General features: G+C 49.1%; 6 protein-coding genes across 6 annotated transcripts; 2 read left to right on the top strand and 4 right to left on the bottom strand.

The window, feature by feature from the left end:
- Window positions 1–1,877: 1,877 nt before the first annotated feature.
- F5891DRAFT_934860 (uncharacterized protein) lies at window positions 1,878–2,538 on the bottom strand (the record flags this gene model as incomplete). Its single annotated transcript, XM_041374031.1, has 2 exons — window positions 1,878–2,059; window positions 2,154–2,538. Coding segments are annotated over 2 exons (567 nt in total), but the record flags the coding sequence as incomplete, so codon positions are not given.
- A 2,871-nt stretch (window positions 2,539–5,409) lies between these two features.
- F5891DRAFT_941982 (uncharacterized protein) lies at window positions 5,410–5,874 on the top strand (the record flags this gene model as incomplete). The annotated part of the gene is made up of 1 exon (XM_041374378.1): window positions 5,410–5,874. One exon carries the CDS (start codon window positions 5,410–5,412, stop codon window positions 5,872–5,874), a length of 465 nt encoding a protein of 154 aa, XP_041231643.1.
- A 1,401-nt stretch (window positions 5,875–7,275) lies between these two features.
- F5891DRAFT_1182246 (uncharacterized protein) lies at window positions 7,276–7,890 on the bottom strand (the record flags this gene model as incomplete). Its single annotated transcript, XM_041366136.1, has 1 exon — window positions 7,276–7,890. The coding sequence occupies one exon, from the start codon at window positions 7,888–7,890 to the stop codon at window positions 7,276–7,278; it is 615 nt and encodes a 204-aa protein (XP_041231642.1).
- Window positions 7,891–8,207: 317 nt separating this feature from the next.
- Window positions 8,208–9,275, bottom strand: F5891DRAFT_942303 (uncharacterized protein; the record flags this gene model as incomplete). Its single annotated transcript, XM_041374406.1, has 2 exons — window positions 8,208–8,572; window positions 8,810–9,275. 2 exons carry the CDS (start codon window positions 9,273–9,275, stop codon window positions 8,208–8,210), a joined length of 831 nt encoding a protein of 276 aa, XP_041231641.1.
- Window positions 9,276–10,299: 1,024 nt separating this feature from the next.
- On the bottom strand, window positions 10,300–11,031 carry F5891DRAFT_1182244 (uncharacterized protein; the record flags this gene model as incomplete). The annotated part of the gene is made up of 4 exons (XM_041366135.1): window positions 10,300–10,323; window positions 10,376–10,468; window positions 10,521–10,829; window positions 10,879–11,031. 4 exons carry the CDS (start codon window positions 11,029–11,031, stop codon window positions 10,300–10,302), a joined length of 579 nt encoding a protein of 192 aa, XP_041231640.1.
- A 621-nt stretch (window positions 11,032–11,652) lies between these two features.
- F5891DRAFT_942335 (uncharacterized protein) lies at window positions 11,653–12,589 on the top strand (the record flags this gene model as incomplete). Its single annotated transcript, XM_041374413.1, has 3 exons — window positions 11,653–11,841; window positions 11,889–12,205; window positions 12,256–12,589. Coding segments are annotated over 3 exons (840 nt in total), but the record flags the coding sequence as incomplete, so codon positions are not given.
- Between the last annotated feature and the right edge of the window lie 8,459 nt (window positions 12,590–21,048).

Raw genomic sequence — 21,048 nt, 5'->3', positions numbered from 1 at the left:
AGAGCAACTTCTGCTCTAGTTTGCGCCATTTTTCTCTAATGTCGCGATGGAGAAGGTGCTTCCCCTGGCTGTCGACCTCCGTGTAAAGAGAAAACATTGAGTGGTTTAGACACTCAAATATGGGACCGTCGAAGCTAGGATTCAAGGGAACGAGAGGAAACCATGGACGAGCTGCATATGCCCAGCGAGTAGTGAGGGGTGAAGTGCTGTCGTCCGGAGATGCGTCGTGATCGTCCCGGGGGTCCCAGACTGGCTCGTGAGGAATGTCGTCGGGAAGGGAAGATGCGTTGAGGGAGGTGTAGATCTTCCCCTCACGCACAAAGATGTTGAGTTGGCCGGGCATGGCGTTGATTGTAGACAGTATCACAGAGGTACAAACCAATGTGTTGAGAGCGAGGAAGAGTAAGCACTATCACAGAGGTACAAACCAATGTGTTAGAAGGAGGAGTAGTAGGAGTAGGACTATCACAACGGTACAAACCGATGAGTTAGAGATGATGGAGAGAGAGAGGAAGGAGACCGACCGACCAAGCTTAAGTACCAGGCTTGACAATAAAATTGTGTAATCATTCCACAAAACCGCTGTGGCCACCAAATATCGAACTCCGGGGTAACAATAGACGGGACAAGTGGAGAGTCCACAAAGCGTTGTGTTGGTTTAGGAAATGACTACCACAACAGTACAAACTGCTGTGTTAGTTTGCAAGGGTAAGACGATACTACAACCATATGAAACAGTTGTAGTAGTATCGTCCCCTTAAGTTTCCGACCTTGGTGGTTTGTACCATTGAGTTCCTCGCCCCCCGATCTCTCCGAGCCCGATAGTTTGTACTATCGAGCTCATCCTAACATTGAGCGCCCCGACCCCTCCCGCCTCATTTTAGGTGGGCGACTTAATCTCAAATCAGAATGCTGACGTAATATTATTTACAGTTGTTTGTCTCGCCATCTCAAATTTCGTCAAAGGTTCCAACTTCCAAGTTACTCCTTTACTATAGACTGCTACTACAACTGTTTCGTACGGTTGTGGTAGTATTATCTTACCCCTGATTTTTCGAGCTCGATGGTTTTGTACCGTTGAGATCATCATTCACAGATCTCTTCGAGTTCGATAGTTTGTACTATCGAGCTCACTCTCAATACACTCGTTCCAACGTCACTACTCTTTCGATGGATTCATAGCCGTTTGGATGGGCGAGCTCTGCTTGCGTGTCCACCCAGTCAACTTGACGCCCAACGATGCGGAGACATGTTCGGATTTGGATAATCCTTAAGAATACCCTCCGCTAGACCATACGTAGGTGCACATGTGAACGACCAATTGGTCACCCACTTAAGGCAAGCCTGGGTAAAGAACGATATGGCCAATCGATCGATGTACACTTGGCTCTTTGTTTGTACTGTTGAGCTCATCGTCCATGGCCCGGGGAAGGGGTCATATATACACTGCGTAAGTATCACCCAGCACACCCATTAACTCACTGCTGAAGGGGTTATACACCGCATAGGTTTCACCCAGCGCAATTCGACAACTGCCTCATAGGACACCATATCTGTTTCCCTGCTCGTCTCGACTCCTCCACCGTACATACAGCGGAGGGGCATAGCAACACAAAATTCTCTCATTAGTGAGTACATTACTATCTGCACATTGCAAAAAAATGACATCTTCCCCAGAATCTCGTCTATGCAACCGCGACTTTCATCCACCTGAATTCCTTCTCCGAGATCATCAATCTCTCGACTTGACGCTTGGTCAGACCAGCGAGCCATCCTTCGTTATACAAAACTTTAGGCAACCCATCGACTTGTGCCCTGGAAGTCGTCGGATTCCCGGCTGCGCGTATCCGCTTCATTGGTTGTGAGCCTTGAGGGGCGAAGATATCGTCGTCCATAAGTCTTTGGTGATCGACGATGTCCATCTCCCGCTCTACCGCTCGGCGCCATGTCATATTTTTGACACGAAGAATGGTTTCAATGTCGTTTTCTACATCGCTTTCCTCCGAACTCATACCGCCTTCTCCCAACGTCCTGATCAGACGTTGAAGCCACCGCCAGGCTGGGAGGTCTTCTTCGTTTTTGTCGGCTGTTTGTTTGACGAGATTGTCGACAACCGCTTCCCTACAACGATATTTCTGCGAAGTCTTCAGTACTAAAATTATCTGGAGATTGCGGGCATACATTCCTCCGATGCGTCATTTGACGAGTCGCTTTCAGTGTTTCGTCCTTCTTCGTAATCAACCTTTTCTCCACCTCTATGGGGGTCTCCAGTATACCCTTCGCTGTGACCTTGGGCTGCGCGGCCGTCCAGATCATACGCAAGCGCTTGTAACGGTCTTGAAGGATTTCCCTGAAATACGCCTCTGACCTCTGGAATGGCCACTTCTCTTCATCGCACCTTTTCTGTATTTCTTCGAGGAGTACATCAATAATCTTGCTATTCCAGGGGGTTTTGGATCCATTTTTTAGATCAAAGGTAAAATTTTTTAGATCGGGACCTGGACCATCTTCGTATTCATATGAGTAGACATCCTCGCGACTCGCCGCCTCATGGACTATGAAATCGGTATCCTGAGTGATCTTAAAAACATCTTTCAACAAACACCGCACTTCTCCCTACTTCAATGTAAGGGGAATCAAACTCGATACTATGTTGCGGCTTACCAGAAGAAAATCTCTTTCGCAGCTCAGTTCGGCAGCCTTCTCTCGCCGAATTTCTTCATCCTCTATCTTTTTCTTCTGGGGACTGCGTTTTTTGACGAGCGGGAAGTCTTTCTCGATGAGAATGCGCCTCAGCGCGGCCTCCACACCTCTTGCAATCGCATCTTCCATAGGTGGAGCATCATGTTGTTGACGTGGTGCATCTTTCTCGAATGATTGTTCTTGATGGATTTCCTGCATGTCCGCCTAGTATCATGAGTTTACATCATATCCAACAATATACCAGGCACTCACCTCCGCAGGTACTGATAAAAGGCGAGTCCTGCGCGATATTCCACGAATTCTCTTTAACTTCTTGATGGTATCAAGGCATGGGGTACCTGACGATGGCTTTGCGGATGGACGGGGGCTGTCATCCATTTCTGTATCCCTATCCGGTAATCTGTAACTCCTGGAAAACCGCTGTTCCATGTTGGCCAGCTCGCTTTCTTTTTCCGCCTGGGGCATTTTCAGCATACTCATCAGCCACGAATCAATATCCTCACCCTCAACTTATCGACTTCGGACTTCAGCCTCTGCTCCATCTCGCCGAATCTCGCTTGCTCGCGTTCTAGAAACTACGTGGTTGTCATTGACCACCTTTCGTGACAAGTTATTCACCTTACCTCTTCCTCTTTCTTTCTATTGAACTCTTCTTCACGCTGAGCTAGTTCTTGCTCAAAGTGTTTGCGACTATCCTCTAGAATTTTCTGCACGCTAGTTTCTACCGCCTCACGATTCGCGTGGCCGACCGCTTCACGACTTCTCATATAATCTTCAAGCTGTTGGTGCTGCTCGGCGCGGCTAGCCTTGTCACTGTCATCAACGGGTGTCTGTCATTCGAGCGTCCAAATGATTTACCTCGAATTCTTTGGTGAGTTGCGCTTCCTGCTCTCTCAGAGCTACTTCCCACTGTTTTCTGATATCTTCCATGCTGGACAAATGTGCTTGTTGTAGGTTTTGAGCTTCCTACACGGCCGTGAGCCAGATATCCGTAATGTCTAGTGAGCTTACTACAAACCATTTGCATCTCACGTCTCATGTGGTTGATCTGTTCCGTTTGACTGTACACCGTTTCGCGCAGTTCTGCCGAGTAATCTACTTCCTTGATACGACACTTATCTGATACCTGGACAGACACTGAGCTCGACATTAACCTTATACACCCAGACGTACCGTCTTGAACCTTTTCTCCTTATCGAAACTAGTTGGGGGCTGTCCAGTGGCATCATCTAGGTCCATCCGTGATGCCTCCCTCTTGTCTATCTGAGTCGTCCTTGCTAGACTGAAGTCTATATGATTTGCAGTTTGAAACGCGGCAGCATCTTCCATATCGTCTTCCATGTCGTCATCATCAAACAAGTTCGCATCATAGGATGTTTGGATGTCTTCCTGCTCCAGCCGTGGCATGTTAATAGGGTTGAGTAAGAAGAGTGTAGCGTTGTAGAAACAACAATACTGAGAGGAACAAAGAAATGCTCCTGACTGTATCTAAAAAGTTGTAGGTCGTGCGTTGCCTAGTCTGCGATACTTGAGATGGCAAGTGCATTCGACCCTAAAGGGGAAGCAGGTGCAGCGGAGATCTAGAGGTACGCACTTCAGCGAAGCGCGAGAAAGCGCAGGTGCGCGCAAGGTACGAAGGCGCGGGAACGCGCGCGCGTATTAGCGCGAAGCGCGGGAAAGCGCGCGCGTGTAAGCGGAAATAAGAGAGACTAAACTTATGTGAAGATATAAGCAAGATAAAGGATGTGAGATGTGTTGTGCTAATGAATAGATTTCTACTGCGACTTTCTAAGTAGAAAGTACTAGGTAAAGTTGGGTGAAAAGTAAGGTAAATAATAGTATGTACTGCTGGCACTTATATAGCGCGCCTAAGCGCGCTCATGCGGAGCCGAAGCGCTACCGAGTAGGTATGTAAAAATATATATGAGTGAGAAACTATGATAAAAATAAAGGTGGAACTATGCTAATAAAGGAAATGGAAATATACGCACTAGGGAGCTTGGTGGACAGTGGATGGATGCATCTGGATGGCTGGCGCTATAGGGCGCGCAAGCGTGGGAACGCGCGCGCGCGTATACATCGTGAAGCGCGGGAATGGTGCGCGCATGGCGCGCGTTGCGCGGGAAAGCTGCGCGTCATATAGGAATCACTGTGGATGGTACACAGAGTGATGCTGCGAGTTGGTGCTGTATACTCCCTAGTGTAAAGCGCCATATCACACTATGAGATGCACGAGTCTCTACAGCGTCAACGTTAGTTTCTGGGCTCCATACGCATTATCCCACTTATATGCAACCCTAACAATTAAATCGTGATATCATCGCATCCGCTTTTTGGGTGTTCTGTATTGTGAACGACGTTGCACGATTCTCACTTTTGAGGCTAGGCTGTGGATGTTCGGGGGCAATAGTGCCATTTTTTTACAAACAAAAAAGTCAGTTTACAAAGTCTTAAGTCTGAGATCAGGTGGGCTTACGATACTCTGCTAGATTATTGTCCGTGGTTGCTTCATTCCATGAAACAAATAAAGATGACGAATTCAGCTTGCAGAATACTCCGTGCGGAGCGTGCTTTGGGGTTAGTAAAATACTATAAGATCGCCCGCTCTCATCGCCCACTCTCATCGCCCGCTCTCACCTCCCCAGTTATCTTCAGCGCTGGTCGCCTACAACTAATTTCATTGGTCATTCCTTTATCTTTATCAAAATGGTCAACACTCGCACGTATATCTTACCCACATCGTCGGCAAGTTATCTTGAATTTCTCCTGGTCTTTCGCTTACAGCTTAATCAGACTCTTGAATTCCATGTGCGGTGTAGGCTATATTCTGCATCGTGGAGCAGACCTCGCCAGGTTACCATGCTTACACGATGTTCTGATCGCTCGCGCAACGCGAAGCGCTTTCCCGTTCCCGAGAGCCTCTTAAATGACGCTACTGTACAACCTTACGTACACAACTGTCTTGTCACCCTTCATGAAGGGAGACACATCTATCAGTTCTGTATTTTTTTCAAGCGGCATTGTCATCTGAGAATCAACACCCTTCTCAGCAGCGATGGCAATGTATTCCGAGGTGATGCAGCTATTACTAGGGTTGGCACAAGCGCCGGCTCTGTTGTAAACATGCGGGGAAGGGACAATGCGCTAGCCGACTTTATCATGCACAAGTGAGCAGTACCCAGTGATAATCAATCCCCGCTGATTTAGAATCTATCAGCTTTATACGAAGCATTTGATATCATGGAAAACTACCACGCACTCTCACGCTCGTGAAGCCCTTGAGCGCTCGTGTTAATCATCGGCTGGCTGACAGGTTCATAGTTTGATGCTAGTAGACCGGCAGTTGATAATGTTGAATAAATTTGTGGAGTCAATAAATTGCGTAAGATGAATTTCTTGAGTCACCAAATTGAGTACCGAATATCGCTACAAGCCCAAGGTTGACTAGTCACAACAATACAAATCATCGCACCCCAGAAGTTGAATTGTGACGGTATATGGTATAGATTCAGATTTAGTCACTAAATTAAGTACTGAATATCGCTACAAGTCCAAGGTTGACTAGTCACGACAATACAAATCGTCGTGCCTCAGAAGTTGAATTGTGATCCGAGATGCAATGGGAGGATTCGGATCTGGAATTGTCAGAACTCTATTTATATAACCCATATTATGGCCATACAGATAGATAGGACATAATATGAGCTCGTGGTAACCAAATAAGGAAATAATTTGAGTTGGTCGCAAACACCTGTCAATTGACACTTAAAAAACTTAAATGACTCCTAATATATTGCGCACTTTCTTTCTGTCGACTCCCACACCCACCATCACTCAGCGGTTTTGTACAGCTGGAGGATGGTGTCTTAGGCGATGTCACTTTACGTCACTTTACGACTATTCACCGAGCAGTTTGTACTGCTGGGATGCTACCTTTCCTGCTGTTTGTACCGGGACGACGCTACTTTCTCCCTCACTGCTTCACCAAGCCGTTTGTACTGCTGGGACGATGCTACCTTTCCCTCTCACTGCATCACCAAGCCGTTTGTACTGCTGGGATGCTACCTTTCTCCCTCACTGCTTCACCAAGCTGTTTGTACTGCTAGGACGACACTACCTTTCTCCCTCACTGCTTCACCAAGCCGTTTGTACTGCTGGGACGACGCTACCTTTCCCTCTCACTGCATCACCAAGCCATTTGTACTGCTGGGATGCTACCTTTCCTGCCGTTTGTACCGGGACGACGCTACTTTCTCCCTCACTGCTTCACCAAGCCGTTTGTACTGCTAGGACGACACTACTTTCTCCCTCACTGCTTCACCAAGCCATTTGTACTGCTAGGACGACGCTACCTTTCTCCCTCACTGCTTCACCAAGCCGTTTGTACTGCTGGGACGCTATCTTTTGTCTTCACTGCACAATAACAATGGCATCTTGCATTACCGAGACACTATCTCATTGCATCTTTTACAGACCCATCAAAATACCTTTGTCGACGTAGCCAGTGACAAATCCGTCACGCACAGTTTATTCGACCGTCATGATGCACGTAAACGTAAACTAAGTAAATCGTTACAAGCTCACTTCAACTTTAGTTCGCTTCGACGGAGCGGGAGTAATGTCATTCTTCCCCTCCTTCCCATCACCCAACCTCTTGGCCTTCTTCAACAACTCATCAGAGTCCTCTTCGTCCGGAAGCGCGTTGATGTGCTTGTCGAATAATGAGACCACTTCGTCAAACTCGACCTTCATCCTCTTCTCACTCATGAGGTCATACCACTCCTCTGCTAGAGGAACGAGCTTTTGGAAATAGGGGGCGAATTGTTCTCCGATGCACTGTTTCATCGAATCTCCAAGGAAAAAATAGTGCTTCGCTTCGGCTTTTTGAGTGACTTCTTCCGGCGTACCATGCCATCGCTCTGGTAGCCACATCTCCATTTTGTCAGGATCATGGTCCACGACATCCTCAAGGCAGCGCTCTTCACCCATAGGTCCCTTGAACATTATGCCAATCCAGGCAAAAACGTAAAACATCGATTCAAGGTCGTCGTGGTATGTATGCTTGATTTTGGGCATCTTTTGGGGAGTCGAATGGTCCGTGGCTAGCTTAAGCTCTTTTACCGACTTCATACCCTGCGAGTATTGATAATTTAGCTTGCCCATTGCCCTAAGGGCGCTGATGGACATAAAGGGTATGGTTCCCTGAAAAATTAGTCATTCATTGCTCACCGAACAAATAAGGCGCCTACTGTTCCACTGGCAGAATACATATCGTCTGATGTGATGCGTGCCGCGAATTCCCAGTCTATTAGCGCCCCTCGACTGCCATATTTGGTGTCTTCTATCATGGAGTTATTTAGACTGCAGTCTCTGTGCAAAACCTGGTGCTCTTCAACTGCACGCTTTTGAACTGTGACGGTTCAATCAGATATGTACTAACTAATACGACAGGCTCACTTACTTAGCACAATATCACGTAACGCTTTGACGAGCTCTTTTCTAGTTCAAAACTCGTGTAAAGGACGAGCCCGTGGTTTCAAGATGAGACGGACATGCGTGCGATAGACACCTTGGGTGCTATTATAGATCTTCTGGCGATACATTTGCGTATCGTCGACTTTGCCCGGCTCTACCTCCATGAGACAGTGTTCCACGTATTGGGGAACACCAGGGATATCCTTCAGAGCTTTCAGCATCTCCACCTCATTCAACACTACACTCTTGTCGCCTTTCACCCAATGATCCTTAATAATAAACTCCTCGCCATCTCTCCGAGCCAGGTAGCAAACGGTTCCGCAGCCCACAAGTCCTTGATTGCAGAAGATCACCTTCAGCAAGTTGTATACATTTTCATTGAAGGCGATCTGTCCTATCACATCGTCAACCTCAGCGTCTGTATTCTTGAGATCTGGCGCATCAACAAGGGGAGTGGAGTCTGCCTCAGGCTCATTTGCGAACTTGTCGGGAGATGGAAGATGGTCCGGAAGCGAATGAAACTTTGTCTGTGTGTCCAGTGTGTGAGATTGTGTCAGCACTATCTGCGCATCTAGTGAAGATAGCTTGCGGGGCTTCAGGCGGGCGGCTCGACTCCTTCGCTTGGGAAGACCTTTGATGTTTCGGGCCCAAAATGCCCCGGACAACAAGCTCGTCATCTTTGGGTTGATTGTGATCGTGAGGTCAAATCCAATGCAGTCACGTCGACCAAAAACGATGCATGCCATGACGCGTTTGAAAGCATCAGGATTCTCATGTATATTGATTTCTGGGGTCACGATGCCGCCCGAATGGTCATGTACATGTACACGGAGTTCGTGATAATTATTGCTGAAGGAAAGAGATAGTACGAAACGCCTCCACGGTTGCTCTCTGAAAATGAGCCATGCCTTTGTGTCAAGCGTCTTTCCGGCAGGTATTGAAGGGGTGTACGAGGTTGTGGTGAGCTCAGCGACTACCAGTATAGTGTTCCAACGCAACTCCGTGTGCTCGGATAAGCAGACATCGGGTTTTCGTTGAACATGCTCGCTTTCAACGGGCACGGTAGAACTTGAACCGTACCATAGTGGAGGAAACATGCCTAACGAAGGAAATGATCGGAGGAGGGCTTTGGTGAGGTTGTTGAGGAAGAATGGGAATGTCTTCTCGATGGCCTCACCCTTCCTGGGAAGCGCTAAGGGCCATTGTTTCGTGGTAGTGTCGTAGAGCGGCTTGTTGGTTGAATCTACAAGGGTATCTGTTGCGGGCAAGTTCGCGGGGTCGAACGAATTGAAGATCAAAGGTAATAGATGTCCCATATCATTAGCATCTCCTTCGCGGCGGGTTTCTTGGGTGATCAGGCGATTGAGCTCACAGGATGTCAGTTTGTCCATGGAGGAGATGTCGGATTGGATGACACCCAGTGGGTGTAACGAAGCGATTTTTAGCCTGAGTTCAGACGAGAGAAAATGTTTTGACATGGTGGTTGCTGAAACATCGCTGTTCTCAAAGCCGCCTAACAAGGCTACTGCTATCACAGGAAGATAATAGGAAGATAATATTAGCATATCCGAATGCAGCATGTTTGACCCAAACATATATTACTGTTCGGAAGATCACTCGTCTTGCATCCCAGTGTTTGAAATAAGGTAGTAAATGACTATGGAAGTACTGCAAGTACTGCAGGCGCACTAGAGAGTGAAGTAACGCGCAGTCACTGAGAGTACATATGTAATTGTCAATTTGAAAATTTCACACCATGTGACAAGCTTAGCACACATTCACTTGTCAGTCTTTCAATAACATGTGATATACCCACGGGATAATTAGACCAAGACAATTTGAAGCGTGTACTCTAACTAGTTTGGGCATTGTGATCACAAACATGGTAATGATAAGGGGATTCATCTAAGTTAAGTTACGGGTATAGTGAGAATGAATCAACTTTTCTGTAGATGTCATTGTATTAGCGTCGACTTTCGGAGTAGAATATACTGACCTTGGGAGTATGTTTCTTACTCTTTCCCATAACCATCCCTGCTTCTTTCTGCCTAGCACGACCTGATGTATATTTCAGGCGCATCATGATCATATCGTTAACTGGCCAGAATTCGCTATAATTTTCTAGGTCGGGAAAGCATCGACAGCCTAATAAACCATAAACCATGAGGTCATGGATAAATGAAGATCGAGTACTGACTTTGTCGCGGACAGTCTTCAGAAGGATAGGACTTTGGGAGGAGGCACACTTTGTCGTATCGAGGTGCTCTTCGATGAGGTGGTGCATAGAATTCTAGAGGTGTCGATAAATAAAAGGCATACATCAGTGGGAGTGTGTTACTAACCTTAAACTTGGTGTATGCCTTTGGACTCCAATCCAAAGCCTCGCGGAGCGTGTATCCTCCACGCCCAGGACGACCGGGCTCACCAGCAGGCTTTGGAATCTTCGAGTCTTCTGATAAACTTGCAGCCGAAGTTGACGAGTCACTGTCTGATAGCGAATCGAAGGAGCCTGATGAATCCGAGGGAATGGGTGTCCGAGAACGAGAACGAGAATGCTCGAGAGAGACTCTCTTCGGGTATGGTGAGGAAGGATGGGTATTCTTGGATGGGCGTACCGCAAGCTTGAACTCAGGCACCAGCGTGTTCTTGGGCTGCAAATGCTCTCAGTATGAGGAGCAAGACAAAAAAAATGATGCTAACCTTTGGCAGGAGAATCTCATCAGTAATGAGCATAGTCGAATGACGAGGGCTGCCAAAAAGTTCGAGCTGGTCGGTAAGCATAGGCAGGAAGGGGGGTGGAGCACCAGGCTCTGGATCGTGAAAGGGAGAGACAGCTTTCGATGTGTTGCGCATGATCTGTAAGTCAATGTAAGGTGGATCAAGATGGCGATGTGAGCGGGTCAGGCTGGCGATATTAGTGGGTCAAGCTGGCGACGTGAGCGGCTGGATCTAGTAGGTTTTATGAGTTGACACATTAGAGCAACAATATTACGTTAAAACAATAAAGACCGGGATCAACGACACGAAGTTTCGAAGCAAATTACTACGAAAGTCGTAAAGATAAGTGTCGTAATTAGAATTAAAAAAATGCCAAAAGACGAAGAATCAACAAAAAGCAACAAAAAGCGAGGTTGTCTAGGAAAGGCTGACACGTCGCTCATAAAAGATGAATACAAACAGCCAGAAAGCACAAAGTCGCCATGGAATCACAAAAAGCCCCTAGTATAAAGATTGTTGAATTGAGCTAGTGAACTTGAGAACCTGACCTGAGCACACACCGATTAAGATCACCCCAGCGATGTTTTTTTATTCCTGGTCTCCATTCAGGCAGTCAACCCAACGCTTCCAGCATCAAGCCCGCCTCACAACAAGTGGGTCTGTCCACGCGCTCGCAGTATCTAATGATGGCCAAGCTCTTGCATGCGGCGGTAAATCACACACGTTCTAATTATTGGAGCACTAATAAAATAAACAGGCACCGAGGGCATTAAAGTCTGGGATATCAAATCTTGGAAAGAACTCACATGCTCATCTCATAACTACGAGTCCCGAGGCACAGTCAGCTGCGCTGTCTGGATTACGACAAGACTGGCCATGACAGAAACCCTTTGCTATGGAACAGGGCTTGGTTACATCGTGTTTTTGCGACATAGCCCAGTAGATGTAAGGATGTCCTGTTCATCATCGAGTTCTCACCTAATGTCGAACAGATGCTTTTTCAGGAGACTTGCACCAGGAGGCTCGGATCAGGCTTCGAGATTACATGTCTGTCATGGGATATGTCCTCTGAAGGGAGTACTCGGATTGCAGTCGGAACAAGGGACAAGATAGTTCAGGTACTTGTTCTAAACACGAACTCGCAACTGGAGGCCGTTTTCGCGGTGCGACTGGACAACACTGTGCCGAAGTCTGTAGCATTTGCAGATGATAAAAATGTTTATGTGTTTGGACTATATGACGGCAACTTCATCAAGCTGAAGGGGGATGACGGCACAGTAGTGAAGGAATATAGTTGCCAATCGGTGATGTGAGGATTCACCGCAAGCTGCCGAAGTATGACTGATGCTCTTCCTTCAGCGGACATGCGGCAATCAACCAGAAGAGGGGTGTGTTCGTGGTAGACAACGCAACCGACGGGTTTACGTTGTACCGACTTCTCGGTGATGAGGAGCCAGTTCGAACTTTCATCACCGCTCCTCCCAGTGTATCAGTCCCAAAGCAGGTGGCATTCGGTGCCGAAGGGAGGTTGGTGGTAGGTGGGAGTGACAATGGTTTGGTATATATATTCGAGAGGAAAACGGGGAAGTTACTGGAGAGTCTTCATCACTCCAATGCTGGCCTGGTGCAGACAATAGCCATAGGTGTTGACTTGATTCGGAGATGTGGTGCTGATTGTATTTCAGACACGTGATATTAACGGGCGCTGCATAGTTGCCAGTGCATCGCAAGCACTAAGGCATAAGGCTACAGTCAATTTATGGGTCTACGGCTATGGCATGAAAAAGGAAACCATCACCTCGAAAGAATCCTGGTCTCTGTCATGTGCACTAACGCGCATTTTCACAATCCTGATTCACACAAGTGCCCTATTGGTGACCTTATGTTTCTTGATGAACTATGTGAACTATGTTAGTCATCATTAACTTGGCAATATAATTCACTAACTTATGTCTCCAGGACACGATGGCGCTGTCAGCAGACCTTGGCCAGCGCATGAGACATACACAGGTGTTCTTCGCTAATAATCTTGAAGTGAGTGTGCGCGAAGCGGTGTTGGACAAAGTACCGCATGCACAAGAAAAAAACCACGAAAAGAGCGATATCCTGATGCTGCGCGAATTGGCAGAAAGGCTTATGGAGGCCATTCGAGAGGCGGAAGGAGATGTAGGTGAAGAAAGCGCCATTGGTGAAAAAGACGAGATCGCTGCTGAAGCCGAGAGGGTATTTTATGAGGCGCTGAGGGTATGACGGGTTGATACTAGGGAAGATAGTTCAGGGGGGAAAGATGTTATTCTCATATAATGATAGACATACTGTTAACTTACGAAAAAAATTGTGTTGCTATGCCCCTCCGCTGTATGTACGGTGGAGTTGAGAAGAGCAGGGAAACAGATATGGTGTCCTATGAGGCAGTTGTCGAATTGCGCTGGGTGAAACCTATGCGGTGTATAACCCCTTCAGCAGTGAGTTAATGGGTGTGCTGGGTGATACTTACGCAGTGTATATATGACCCCTTCCCCGGGCCATGGACGATGAGCTCAACAGTACAAACAAAGAGCCAAGTGTACATCGATCGATTGGCCATATCATTCTTTACCCAGGCTTGCCTTAAGTGGGTGACCAATTGGTCGTTCACATGTGCACCTACGTATGGTCTAGCGGAGGGTATTCTTAAGGATTATCCAAATCCGAACATGTCTCCGCATCGTTGGGCGTCAAGTTGACTGGGTGGACACGCAAGCAGAGCTCGCCCATCCAAACGGCTATGAATCCATCGAAAGAGTAGTGACGTTGGAACGAGTGTATTGAGAGTGAGCTCGATAGTACAAACTATCGAACTCGAAGAGATCTGTGAATGATGATCTCGACGGTACAAAACCATCAAGCTCGAAAAATCAGGGGTAAGATAATACTACCACAACCGTACGAAACAGTTGTAGTAGCAGTAAGGAGTAACTTGGGAACTTTGGCGAAATGTGAGATGGCGAGACAAACAGCTGCAAATAATATTACGTCAGAATTCTGATCTGAGATTAAGTCGCCCACCTAAAATGAGGCGGGAGGGGTCGGGGCGCTCAATGTTAGGATGAGCTGGATAGTACAAACTATTGGGCTCGGAGAGATCGGGGGGCGAGGAACTCGATGGTACAAACCACCAAGGTCGGAAACTCAAGGGGACGATACTACCACAACCATACGAAACAGTTGTAGTAGCAGTCTATAGTAAAGGAGTAACTTGAGACTTTGCCGAAATTTCAGATTGGTGCGACAAATAGTTACAAATACAATTATGTCATCATTGTAATTGGTTTGGTTGTGACAATGATGACATAATTGTATTTGTAACTATTTGTCGCACCAATCTGAAATTTCGGCAAAGTCTCAAGTTACTCCTTTACTATAGACTGCTACTACAACTGTTTCGTATGGTTGTGGTAGTATCGTCCCCTTGAGTTTCCGACCTTGGTGGTTTGTACCATCGAGTTCCTCGCCCCCCGATCTCTCCGAGCCCAATAGTTTGTACTATCGAGCTCATCCTAACATTGAGCGCTGTTACGCACTCAAATAGATCTGTTGTGCGGAGCCCTAAGAGGGGCGTTGTCCGCTAACGTTCATGACGTAACCGGAAGGGTCCGGTGTAGCGACTGAGACTGGCGACGTCGAGTCGGCAGATATCAGAGACGCGCGTGTCACGTGACTTCTAAGACGGATGTCTTCAAAGTCACTGACATTCTCAAAGTAAGGACAGTCTTGTCCGAACGATGAGTAGTCGATCGAGGTAGACTTAGGCGCGATGAGCACCTAAGAAAAGATACTAGAGACTGAAGCTGAGGGGGCTTCAGAGGGAAGTATGTTCGAGGGAAGATTGAGTAGATTCAAGTTAGGGAATCTAGTACAGAGTGACCGACTACTTATACTAAGTGGAAAGGGTTAAGGGCAGGGATACCGTACTGTAGGTAAGGGCAAAGGGGAAACGGAAAGGGTATAGGTACGCTGGTAGCAGAGCCTGATTAGTGATGTGAGGTCGAATGCGGAATGAGACCGAGAAACGTTGGAACGAGCCAACGGTAAATGATACAATGCGCAGTACACATGAGTCAGAGGAAAGATAAGACAAGATAAGGAAAGCCACATTGGTGGCACGAGTCAGAACGAGTCATAGCCCGAAGGCACGTGCGCATGTTGGTGCGATAGGAGGGGGATGAGGGACGGGAACGGTCCCGAGGATCCGGTCAACGGATAGTCGGTAGAGAAGTACGAGCCGGAGGCATACGAGGGCGAGGACGAAAGGGAAAAATGATAGGGGGGCCATGTAGCCGATGTTACTTGTAACATTACCCCCGTTTCAAGGTAGAGTTCCACGAACTCTTTAATCGTCGTCCAAGGGAACGTAGTCGTCCTGGTTGTTATGGGTCGAAGTCGAGGTCTTCGAGCCAGGAGGTGGCTTCGATTGCATTCTCTTCGCGTTCTTGCTCGAGGCGAGCAGCGTCCTGGTCATACGCAGCTTCGAGCTGGCGCATGTCCCTGTAGAACCTGTCAGAAGAGGTTCCACGGCGAAGGATCTTTCTACCATCGAGTCGAGGGCAGAAGGGAGTGAGATGTTTTGGGGCAAATTGCCCACAAATGCGGCAGAAGTATTGCACGCAGTGTTTCTGTTTGTGTCCAAAGACACAACACTGGCGGCAGACAACGTTGCTGCGGTAGACCTGGGTGGTCTCAGTGGCATCATGACGCGCGTCGTTGATGGCGTCTTCCTGGGCTTCCTCGCGAGGATAGTGCCTAGAGAAGTTCTGGGTGCGCAGGCGATGCGCATGGGAGAGGGGTAGTCCTAGGGACAGGATGGATTGTGCACGAGCACGGTGATTTCGGCGTTGCGGAGTGGGAAGAGGTTCTGGAGAACCAATGGAGAGGTGTGGGACTACTTCAGTAGGTACCCAATCGTCGGGGTTGAGAACAGGTGGTTCGGGAGGGCACTCATCCAGCTCTGGGATGGTGATAGAGATGGTGTCGACATCAAGGATGGGGGAGGGGTTACGTGGAGCGTAGAGCTCGCGTTCGTATTCGTTGTAGAGACGGTCGATCTCGGGATTGGTCAGCTGGGTGACGTTGGGGATATGCTCTGGTGATTCAGAGCAGGGTAGTTGGGGAAGGAAGGGGGTCGGAGCTCTGTCATAGACAGCACGCTCGACGACTGCAAGCGGGTCGGGAGGGGGATTAAATGCCCGCTCCTCCTCGACGGCCATGACAGCGGCATGGAAGTTCCTGAGCTCAAACAGATTTAGCAAGGCTCGCTTGATCTTGCCTTGGTTATATCTGGTCGAGACAGTGGATAGGGAAGTTTCCCTAGCCAAGTCGATCCTGGCGATATTGCCGGTGAGGGCGTCGGTGGCCCTGAAGGCCTGGACGAGGTTCATGGTTATGTCGTCGTTGGTGTGGTTGAGATAGTTGTCGAGTCGAAGTGCATACTGGGGGTCGCAGATGACTGCTTCCCAGTAGGCCCGTTGTCTATCTTGGACAACTGAGCGAAGGGATGGTCGTCGGAAGACAGTGTATCCCAGGGGGGAGGGCCTATCATGGCCAAGCGTTGGCTGGCTTGTCAGGTCGCGGTCGGAGGCAGACGCATGAGAGGTAGCGGATCGGTGCGAGGAAACAGACGACACTGAGACCAACATAGTGAAGCGTCTTTCCTTGGGTAGTGGCGTAGGTGGGGTATTGGGTAACGGGTCTCTGTTTGTCGATGGGTTTGGGTTTTGTGGGGCGGTGGCAATTGCGGATTCGTTGGCGATGGAAGGTTTTGGTGTCGGTGTGGATGGGTTCGTCGGTGGGGTCAGCCCTCGTGTAGTGAGGGCGGTAGGAGAAGTTGCAGTGGCGTTTGGTGATCAACATGAGATGGCGATTGAAGCGATCTTGAGTCGCTTCTTATACGCCTTCAGGAGCTCCGCTGTGGACTTCAATTCTGTTTCGGGGAGCCACGTTCGTTCGGAGGCAGGATAGCCAACCCAAGACACAAGGTACCGGCGACGCGATCCGGTACCCTTGTGTTGGAGGATAGCTTCCACTTCGTAGTGTTCCTCTCCATCGATAAGATCAGGAGGAGGTTCGGTGAAATTCAGTCCATGCACGTCTGTCTCCTGATAGGAGGAAAGTTCCGAGGCATGGAACGTGGGGTGGATACGCCAGCTGGCAGGCAGCTTCAGCTGGAATGTGATGGGGGAGAGGACCTTCTGGATTGGGAAGGGTCCATATCGTTTCGGGGCGAGTTTCCTAGAAGGGAATCCGGTGATTAGGTTCGTGGCAGATAGCCATACCTTATCACCAACGTTCCATGGCTTGTAACGCTGGCCATAGGAACGATCAGCCATGCATTGCTGCGCGAGGCTGTGGCATGCAAGGGCTTCTTCGCGGATCTTGGCGAGTGATTTGACTCGGTCTTCGGCGGTTGGTAGGGTAGAGTCGGGAAAGAGATGGGGGATGCCTCGTGGTTCGTAGCCCATCATGAGATAGAAGGGGGAGGCATTTCTAGCGGAATGTCGTCGGGAGTTGTGAACGAATTCGGCCATAGGCAAGTGCTTTGCCCATTCGGAGGGAGTTGTCCGGCAGTAGATCTGGAGGTAGGTTTCAAGCTCTTGGTTGAGCCGTTCGGTCTGGCCATCTGTCTGCGGGTGGTAGGCAGTGGAAAGTGCGACTTGGTAGTCGAGGAGTCGTCCTAGCTCCTTTGCTAGCTTCGAGGCGAATTGGGGGCCTCGGTCCGAGATGATCTTGTCATAGAGTCCGAAGCGCATGAACACTTTCTTGAAGAAAAGTTCGGCTACTCCTTCCGCTGTGATGGTTTTTCTGCAAGGGCAGAGAATTACCCCCTTCGTAAGCCCATGGTCTACCACGACCATGACAGAATCGTAGCCGGCGCTCTCGGGGAGGTCGGTGATTAAATCAACCGAAACCTGAGCGAAGGGCCAGAGGGCTGAGGAGGGTATCGGGGTGAGGGGGGGTGTCGTGGGGTGGGTGTTAACCTTCATCTGCTGGCACATGGCGCAGCCATCGACATATTTCCTAATGAAGGAGCCCATTCCGGGCCACCAGTAGGATTCCTTGATGTTCCATTCGGTACCCGAACGCCCGGGGTGCCCGGCGGTTGGGTGATCGTGATGCAGAGACAACACGCGATGCCGGAGGTCGGGGGGAACGTAGGCACGATCTTTATAGAAGAGAACACCATCGGTGAACCTCCAATTGGAAAGTGCAGACTTCATGGGGGGTGCGCACACCCCAGAGAGAGCGTCCAAGGCTGTTTTCACAGTCTGGTCGGAGGGGTCGTCAGAGAGTCGTTGGAACTCGTCTGCAAGTTCAGCGTCAATTAGATGGGTGAACAGGGTGTCAGGGAGGAGGATACGATCCTCGTTATCCTGACCAGCGAAAGCGTGGTCCGGACATCGGGATAAGGCATCCGGTGCAGCGAGCTTTGTTCCAGGAACGTGGTGAAGTTCCAGATCAAAGTTGGTGAGCGTGAGGTGCCACCGGGCCTGTCGTCGGGTGAGCCGTTGCGCGGAGCGGAAATAGATCAGGTTCTTGTGATCCGTGAAGACAATGACCGGGTGAGGGTTTCCTTCGAGGAAGTGCCTCCAAGCCTGAAGGGCTCGGATGATGGCAAGGAGTTCCCGGTCGTAGATCTCATAGTTCCGTTCGGCCGCGTTGAGGGACTGGGAGAGATAGCCGCAAGGGTGGTAATCCCCATTGCTATCTGTCTGGAGCAAGACTGCTCCGGTCGTGAAGAGCGAGGCATCAGTTGCAAGTGCAAACTGTCGCAAGGAGTCGGGGTTCCGCAGAACCGGTTCAGTGGTGAAAAGCTTCTTCAGATGCTGGAATGAAGCTTTGGTGGAGTCGGACCAAGAGAAGGGAACCTCCTTCTTGGTTAGGTCTAGGAGAGGGCGTGCGATGTTGGAATAGTGGGGAATGAAATGACGGTAGAAGTTGCAGAATCCAAGGAAAGACCGCACGTCCTTGACCGAGGAGGGTTGTTGCCATTCGCTGATGCCTTTCAGCTTGGCAGTGTCCATAGCGACCTGTCCAGGTCGAATGATCATACCGAGGTACTCGACTTCTTGAGTGTCAAAGGTACATTTCTCGGGTTTGAGGAAGAGAGACTCTTTGCAGAGTTTCTCCAATACTCGGCGGGTCCTTTGCCGGTGTTCGTCCAGGTTATCTGAAAAGATCAGGATGTCGTCCATATAGATGATTAACCATCCTTCGTTCAGTTCTTCTGAAAACGTCTGGTTCATGTAAGCTTGGAAGGTGGCGGGTGAATTGCACAATCCAAAAAACATTACCTTGGGCTCAAAGAGCCCGTATGAGGTGGAGAACGCGGCCTTCCACCTGTCGTCGGGATGAATGAGGATATTGTTGTATCCTGAGCGTACGTCGACCTTTGTGAACCATTGCGCCTTGTTGAGTTTCGCAAGCAAGGGTGGTATCAAAGGGAGTGGGTATGCGTTCTTGATCGTCCATTCGTTGATGTATCGGTAGTCCTGGCAGGGGCGGAGAGATCCGTCCTTCTTGCCGACAAAGAAGAATCCAGCAGCTTGAGGAGACTTCGAGGGTTGGATGAAATCTTTGGCGAGGTGTTCGTCCAAAAATGCTTTGACAGTGTCGGTTTCCTTCGGTGAGAGCGGGTAGGCTCGAGAAGACTTCGGAATGAAGCCTCCCTTCATTTCGATCTTGTGGTCTACTCCCGGCCGTGAGGGAGGGAGTTTGTTCAGACCGTCCTTTGCAAAGATGTCAGCAAAATCATGAAGATAGGAAGGTACCAGTTCTTCAAATGATTTCTTCTTCTTCTCCTGTGCGTCCTCCATAGCAAATTCTTGAGCTTTGTTGGAGGTCTTCATGTAGTCCTGCTGAGAAGCGAGGATCCAGAGGTTCCGGAGAGGTTTTACTCGTCTGTGGAGAGCCTTCCGGATTTCTTTCTTCGAGGTCCCATCCTTGGTGAGCGGAGTGTCGAAGGAGATGTTCTCGATGATCCGGACGGATGTTCCGTCCGAAGCATATTCCACTAGAACTTCGTCGTCAGTGAGGGGATAAGTGGAGATCTCCTCAACTTTATCCGCGAGATGGGTCTGTCCGACCCAGACATCATCCATGGTGTTGAAGTCGGTGTCTTCAAAGGGCACGATGATTGGCGCCGTCTTCTTCTTGTTACACTTCTTGCGTTTCCTGATTTCTTCGAGGCAATGTTGAGTGCCTTCGGGGAGTCGTTTGAGGGGCGAAAAGTCCTCGTCGTCGAGTTCTTCTAGGACAGCCTTTTCTCCACGAAAGAGATATGGCTTGGCCTTGCTTTCTCGCTGGGAGGCATTGAGTTCCCTCTCCACCTCCTTTGACCTATTGGTCGCAGGCAGGGAGATCGTGTTGGCCTTCCAGTCGATATTGGGCATCATGGCACTAAGCCAAGGTTTTCCAAAAAGTAGATCATCATGCTTGGAAAGTTTCGTTACGTTGAACTTTCCATACATAAGTCTCCGATCGAGACGAATGAATAGCATGCAGTATTGGGTCACCTGTCCTGCCGAGGACGGGCTTCCGTCTACTGTGGTGATCCGGAAGGGTTTCTTGAGTAGGTGGGTCCGGATCCCATTTCGCTTGACGAAGTCATAGCTAATGAAGGTCCCCCCTGCCCCTGAGTCGATGATGGCGGTCGACTGAACGGTTTTGGCACTGCAAGAAGAGAAAAGTGTCACCGGGACACGAAACTCGTTGGATTTACCAACAGCTTTAGTATACAATGCGCAGATAGAGGGAATTGACCGTTCGACAAGCCCTCTCTTTAAAAATCCTTTCTTTTGACAAGGTTGACTTCCATGTCTTCCTCGTCAGAAGACTCGTCAAGCTGGCGGACGCCAGACTTGCTTGGCTTCTTGCCTTTGTCTTCTTCGTCGTTCTTGTCTCCTCGGCGCACCTTCGGGTGGAACCGGGAGTCGTTTGCTCGATGGCCCTTCTCCTTGCATTTGAAGCAAAGGCCTTTATCGAAGCATTTCTGTCGTTCCTCAGGCGTGAGGGAGAAATTGACGTCCATAGCATCAGGATCGCGTTGGCGGACCTGAGGTTTGGGGACGTGCCGGTGGCCGGAAGGGCATACCGATCTGTTGTTGGACACAACTGCTC

Source organism: Suillus fuscotomentosus, assembly GCF_016647785.1.
Source record: "Suillus fuscotomentosus strain FC203 chromosome Unknown F5891scaffold_5, whole genome shotgun sequence".
Taxonomy (NCBI): domain Eukaryota; kingdom Fungi; phylum Basidiomycota; class Agaricomycetes; order Boletales; family Suillaceae; genus Suillus; species Suillus fuscotomentosus.
Note: the sequence above shows the minus strand (reverse complement) of the source record. Positions and strands in the feature narration are given on the sequence as shown.